We start from the raw sequence: 7,182 nt of genomic DNA on the forward strand, positions 1-7,182 counted from the left end.
AGGATGAAATGAAAAATATTTTATGTTTTTTCTATGCATTCTGGGATCTCCCAAGACTTTCTATTCTCTACAATCATGAAGCTTACTTAATACAACTTGGCAAGTAAAATTTTTTCCTAGATTTTCACTTAGGATGTAATGAACAGTGTAAAAGAAAGTCATTAAAATAGCAGCAAGACTTCCATTCTAAAAGAAAATCTATATTATTGCTATTACCCCTCATACTTTCCAATTTTTATTGTCTGACACTTTGGTAACTTTGAGCGTGATTTCTATTTTTCCCCAAAGGAGAAAAATTTGTGTCTTTTATAGTCTTCCATTCATCAACAAAATTGAATCAAGTTTTTCAGTCAACAGGTCATTATTAAGTAGCTATGTGTTAATAACCACAGTACTAGTAGACATTAATCCTAAAGCTCAACCATGTCTTTTCAAAAAAGAAAGCTGCAGGTGTACTAATTTCACTCAAATCAATGATTGAGGACTTACCTTAATCTAATTGCTTTCTGAAATGAGTTTTAAAAAAAACAAAACAGGAAATAACAGCATTCAAGTACATTTTACTACATAGACCTACCTTAATCATGGTGGAAATCGGATGCACCCGCCTAAGATTCTTCATTATACTTTCTGCCAAATCGGCCACTGACAGTCCAATGGCCCAGGATGTGTAGCCTTTCAGTTTGATCACCTCATAAGCACTGTAGGATAGCGAAGGACAGGAAAAAGTAGGGTAGGAGGAACAAAGAAAAAGCTTTCACTGAACACATGCTTTATAAGAAATCACTGATATAATAAGTAATACTATATAAATAATAAAGTTGCATTATATACCTAAGTATAACCCTTGCACATGTATGCCAGGATATCATGTATGGGGATGTTCACAATAGTACTGTTGGTAATAGCAAGAACCTGGCAACAACCCCAGTGCTCTTCAATGGGAGGATGGATAAATTATACATAGCTGTCAAAACAAACAACTATGGCTCAGGCAACAAAATAGATGATTCTTATAAAGGCAATACTAAACTTAAAAAAGCAGATCCGAGAAGATTACATATTGCATGCTTGACTTGGGATTATCTCAGGAGTGTTTATGTGGGGGTGGGGGGTTAGGCGTAGAGAGGTAAGTGGGAAGAGCACAGAATCCACTCATTTCCAAGCACCAGCAGACTAAGAATTCCAATTCAACAAACACTACAGTTAGTTGACAGCAACTGTCAACATTTCTTGGGTTGGATGATGGGGTCACAGGTTTTAACAAATACAAATCAGAGGGCCTTGCTTAGACCAATCATGATTCATTCTTCAATTCCATAGACCTGAGGTCTACACATGGCTACCTTATTTAAAGTAAATAATGCCAGTAAGTTGCAAGTTTCCTTATTTGAACAATTTCTAACAGTTAATTATTTTTTTGTACCATGATGAATTTGTATCTTGCTTAAAACTTTATAATCTGAGTAAACAAGCAGCTAGTTGTATTTCTATTCATGATTATAAGAACTTAGATTAAAAAATTCTTATTCCTAACTAAATCAATGATACATGCTTTTGAAGTAAAGACTGAATCTCAAATCAGGTAGACTTGTTTTATATCTTCGTTTACAAATACAGGAAGAATTATCATACTATAAACTGTAACATTAACACATGCCTGCAATATCTAATACCTTTACCTGTTTTATAGTACGAGTTTTAACAAGCTTTAGAAAACAAGTTTTCTGACAGTTACCAAATGCAAAGGTTATTAAACTTTTCATCTTTTATCTTTCTGGCCACGTGCAGGGCTCGCCAGATCTCAGTTCCTCAACCAGGGATGAACTCACAAGTTCGGCAGTGAAAGCTCAAGTCCTAACCACTAGACAACCAGGGGATTTCCAAAACTTTTAATTTCTTAAATAAAAATAATAAATTTTAACCTGTGTTACAAACTATGAGATCTATTACCTGTCAACCACTTGTTTGTGAACCGCTTTCCACTGTTCCTTATCTGCATCAGTGCCTAATTCAGGGTGTAAATTCTTCAGGGAGACACCAGCAACATTCACTCCACTCCATACAGGCACTAAACAAAAGAGTACAGAATATATTCACTCCCAAGCACTGCCTAGCTGACCAGTAATTCTGACCCATTCTCCAAAAACTGTGTTTTCTTATTTGAGGAAGATTATCCCCTTTTGGTAGGTGGTCAAGACTACCAATACTTTTAGATTTTCTCTGATTAAATTATATAAAGCTAAGAATTTTCACTGTATGCTAATCTGCTTTTTCCTAATGGGAAATATTGAGACGGGATATTATGAGATCATAAGAGGAATTTTCTTGCCATAGGAACCGAGAACTCTGCACAAATTATAACATCTTTCAACTGTGATAACAGATTTTTTCTCATACATTGCATTTGGATCAGCTGACCTTTTCAGGGACAAGCAGTTTGCCTATAAACAGCTGTGATATTAAGAACTATCATCTTATTTAATATGTTCATTGTAATAAATTTCATTCCTCATCCCTTATACCAAAATATGTCACACAAAAATGGCTAAAATCTTTAACAATTCTAGCATATAATTATACCAAGAGATAAGATTTCTGGAAACCATCTACCCTAATAAATGGATATCTGATTTAGACTCTGATTCAGTAATTATACTCCTGTCAATTTTTTTACACAATCTTTTTACAAACAATAAAAGAAGTCATACTTACCACTAGAGTCACCATGCTCCCCAAGGATCCACCCATGGCAGCTTAATGGGTGAACTCCCAGCCTCTCCCCCATGAGATAACGGAAGCGAGCTGAATCCAGATTGCAACCACTTCCAATAACACGGTTTTTGGGAAAGCCGCTTATCTTCCAAGCCACATAGGTCAAAATATCGACTGTGGAGAAAGTATTTAGGCAGAAGTATTATGTATTTTGGGCTTTCCTGGTGGCTCAGAAGGTAAAGAATCTGCCCACAATGCAGGAGACCCAGGTTTGATCCCTGAGTCGGGAAGATCCCCTGGAAAATGGAATGGCTACCCACTCCAGTATTTTCGCTGCAGAACTCCATGGACAGAGGAACCTGGCAGGCCCCAGTCCACGGGGTCGCAAAGAGTTGGACACGATTGAGAGACTAACATTTTCACTATGTGAATCATGAGCTAATGACTGACTACTCAAGATTCATGGCTCTGTATAGATCTTGGTATTTATCATGACCAATCAATATTTCTGTTAATATTTTTAAGCCTCTGTATTGTGTATAACAAATACATTAAGAATTCAAGAAGTGTAGTTTAATGAAAATAAGTTGTGCGTCAATAACACATTATTCATCATTATTCCTTATCCAAGATCTTCCTAGGCAAGTTACAAATTTTAAAGTGCCAACTACATTAAAGACTTTGTTTCCCCTTGATGTTTTAAATGTAACTATTTTACAAAAACACAAATTCACTCTCAGGAGGAAAATGAAAAATATGAGAAATATATATAGATTATGATACATACTATCAGTTTTACTCTAGCTCATCTATTTTTATGCCATTAAAAGTCTCACCTGGATTGGAAACAACAAGCAACTTGCAATTTGGGCTGTATTTTACAATATTAGGAATGATGAATTTAAAGATGTTCACGTTACGCTGGACCAAATTCAGACGGCTCTCTCCCTCTTGCTGACGTGCCCCAGCTGTGATAATAACCAGCCTGGAGTTTGCTGTCACATTATAGTCTAGACAAAAGAGAAACAATAACTAGATTAAGGCTTTTAAGAAAACTCCAGCAAAAATTTGTTCCATTAACTTTTTAAATGGACAGTTTTATCAGGGTTTTGTGTATGTGGCATATATATGCCTAGACTCCTCCTTTACTTTTGGAGTTTTATCATTGTGGCCACTTACATGGAGGAAGACTACACCGACACCTTCCTTGTACTATGTAAGTATGTTGTGGCTTTATATAACTATGACTGGGGGGAGCTGAAAGGAATCACATTTATTTCACACTCATATCAAATGAGACACACCCCAATTTTTTGCCGCCTGACCTTAACACTTTTCCACATTCCTATTTCTACTTAATTGTGGTCATATCAGCTCAGGGATGGGTTTTTTTTTTTTAAAAGCAGAGGCAACTTCACACTTATCAAGCATGTCTTGCTTCTATATATCCTGTGGCACAGTATGGTTAATCCTGGGTTGAAGACAATGAAACGAGTAATCTATCAGATAAATGGTCAATGGTTTTCAAGTGTTAAAACAGACTATTTCGGCCCATGTCCGTTTCCTGGCTGGTGCTTGTAAAGTGTGACAGGGTTAAGCCAGGAATATCTGAACAGGCTCATTTACCCTGGTCTCTACCTTGTGTTAGTGTATAAAAGGAAGTAATGGAAGTAAGTGTATGTAACTGTTTGAAGCAATGTGGTAAACTATGAACCCAAGAAGCTTTGCTAGTTATATTATAATTCAGATGTTTTCCACATCATGGACAAACTGGATTTTCATTTAAAAACACTTTTGGAAATTCAAACATTGATATCTATAGATACCAATGCAAAATTGTTCAAAAGGCTCTCTTATCCTGTATAAAGAAGAAGTCTTTGAAGAACTGATAGGATTTTCAAGCCTGATAAAGAATTAAGCCTGACACAGAATGTAATATAAATTTGCCAAAATCAACCTTTGCCAGAGACAATTTTTGGTGTTCTAAGGAAAAGGCTGCCATGTTGGAGATCCATCATCTCTCCCTTCAGTATATCTTCCATGACATCAACAAGAGCAACTTCATCTGCCAAGTCCTGAAAGACATAAAATTTTAGTTCAGTGGAAAATAGCCATTTCCAAATTTTTAGACAAGCATGAAAAATTTCCATATTTCTGGTATAGGAGAATTCTGCTACTTTATCATCAGTACGTACCTCAAAGTAGAGGTAGGCTCCCATTAAAAGCTCACTCATAGATGACATATACATAGGAAAAAGAACTGACCCCCTCTCTCATTGGAGCACCCTTGGCAAGAGCTCCACCACCACTGCACAGAAGCAGAACACCGAATTTGCAGTGAGTACCCCCCCGTCATGTAAAACTGCTCTATTTAGTCTCTCGAATTCAGTTTTACACATTGCTTTTAGGTTGTTAGTCATTAAATAGATGATACCAACTAGTATTAAGGCCTAAAAAGTGGTATTCTAGATCATTCCCTGGTTACATGTTTTCCATATGTTAATCAACATAAAAGTTTTACTTATAGACAGATTTGTGCATTACAAAATGTTGGTGAAAAATATCCTTTCAAGTGAACCTACAGAAGTTCATAGGTGCATCTCAGACAAGGAGCACCAATAATAGCTTTAATACAAATGGAATGTGGACTATCACAACCAAAGAGATTATAAGAGCTGAGGTGCAGATCTACCCCTAATCATTTACAGTGTAATAAGTGGTCTGCCAGTTACTCTTAGCCACACCTGAGTTAGGGGGCATCACAGAAAACGACCACAGGTGGTTCACTGGTTTGGGAGAAATAAATGGCATCAATGTCTGATCCAAATGAAGACTTTGAATAACATGTGGTCTCTTTTAAGAACACACACAGCAACTTTCGTGATTACAAGACCTTTGCAGAGCTCATTTCTGCCTTCAGTCCCTTCTCATTTCAGTCCTTTTTGTTCAGAATCCAGAATTCATCACTTCACTTTCTTACTAGTAACTCCAAATCTGAACTTAAAAATATTTTAATATTGTAAGCTCTCTCAATTTCTTTTTAATACAAACCAGGCTTGAATGCTATAAAAAGTGTTTTTTATTCATTCACAAATTTTTTCTAATTAAATGTTAGTTCCACTATTGATACCAAAACTGCTACCCAAGGAGCGGGGCAGATGGGATTACTATGGGCAAAAGACTTCCCACATTCAGTTTAATTTTACCATGTATATGCATCAATTTCAATTCAAAAATTACTTTTAAATAATTTTAGCTTGCTTAAAGGCATAGACTCTACTTTTTCATTTGTAGGCAACTAACGAGGTTAAATAAAGCACAGCGAATTTAAGGAACTGGGTTTCCAACCTAGAAACCTTTAATTTTTGTAGTTTAGATAACCCTTTTGGTTTAGCATCAGGTTTTAAAAAGTTTGTTTCACATGAAGTTCTTTCACTGAGTGCATGAGCTTATATATTTGTATATACAATGTGATAATGCAATCTTGGAGAGTAAATGGTAGACGGGTGGAGTCAAGGTATCTTTAAGGGACTTGCAAAGTGAAAGGCTCTCACTTACCTTCATTAAGATACTGATGGCACAGGCCATGCCAACAGCACCAACCCCAACAATTGTAATCTTATTCTGGGGGACATGTTCTTCCTTAAGAAGATTCTGAATCAGCTGATCCTTGAGAGTTGCCATCTTGGACTTAGACCCTAAAGGAACCTATAAGGGAAAAACATGCCCTGTCACTTGCATCCTTCCGAAAACTGTTCTGAAAAAGCTTCTTTTGCTTCTTTTTGGGATACCTGCCCCTAAAAATCACAAGAAATGACTAAAAGCGGGGGAGGAGGGAAGAAACCTACGAAGAGACAAAGAAGAACTGAAAGGCCTAATGCCGGGCTCTGGTCTTGGTATAAAGTTCCTCACCTTGGCGTGGAAAAATAATACTGAAGTTTGGGTATAAGTATAGCCTCCTGAAGGCTTACTCATCTTGACTTATTAACTCCAAGTGGAGCTAGCCTTTCTTCAAACAAGATCGCTATAAGCCGCCGGCCCACCTTGGGCTCCTGCCAAGCCCTTAAGGACCACAGGTACAGCTCTACTCCAATCCCCAGGACTCTTGCCAAGCACTGCAAGGACCACAGATACGTGCATAAAGCGGCTCTAACCGCCTTCACACACTAGCCGGAACCCGTGGGAGCTCTGCTCATGCGCAGCTCTAGTTTTCGCCTCCCTGTCCCCAACCCCCGCCCCGAAGAAGCAGTGAACATCCAGTGGCCAGTGTGCAGGGGCCCGCGGAGTTTACGCCCCGCCCAGACCCGGAAGATTAGCGGCCGCCCCTCCCCCACCCAGGCACCGCGCCGCTCATCTTGTGCGCAAGCGCACTTCACAGCGCTGGGTGGAGGCCAGAGCCGTGTGCCTCCGCGCCGCTGGCTACTGAGAGGTGAGCGCTAGCCCGGACAGCCCTGCCCTGGCTTGCAG

The 7,182-nt window shown here is 38.3% G+C and overlaps 1 protein-coding gene across 1 annotated transcript in view; it reads right to left on the bottom strand.

Annotated features, from left to right (window-relative positions):
* Positions 1–6: 6 nt before the first annotated feature.
* LOC105001993 (L-lactate dehydrogenase A chain-like) overlaps positions 7–7,182 on the bottom strand; it is an 8,948-nt gene continuing 1,772 nt past the window's right edge. The window contains exons 2-7 of the mRNA XM_010858445.1: positions 6,274–6,423; positions 4,673–4,790; positions 3,552–3,725; positions 2,716–2,889; positions 1,954–2,071; positions 7–701 (exon numbers count right to left, since the gene is read on the bottom strand). Of these exons, the coding sequence (XP_010856747.1) occupies positions 491–701; positions 1,954–2,071; positions 2,716–2,889; positions 3,552–3,725; positions 4,673–4,790; positions 6,274–6,399 (921 nt within the window). The 5' untranslated portion in view covers positions 6,400–6,423 and the 3' untranslated portion in view covers positions 7–490. The remainder of the gene's footprint in view (positions 702–1,953; positions 2,072–2,715; positions 2,890–3,551; positions 3,726–4,672; positions 4,791–6,273; positions 6,424–7,182) is intronic.

This window comes from Bison bison, unplaced genomic scaffold (assembly GCF_000754665.1).
Source record: "Bison bison bison isolate TAMUID 2011002044 unplaced genomic scaffold, Bison_UMD1.0 scf7180017864388, whole genome shotgun sequence".
NCBI lineage: Eukaryota > Metazoa > Chordata > Mammalia > Artiodactyla > Bovidae > Bison > Bison bison.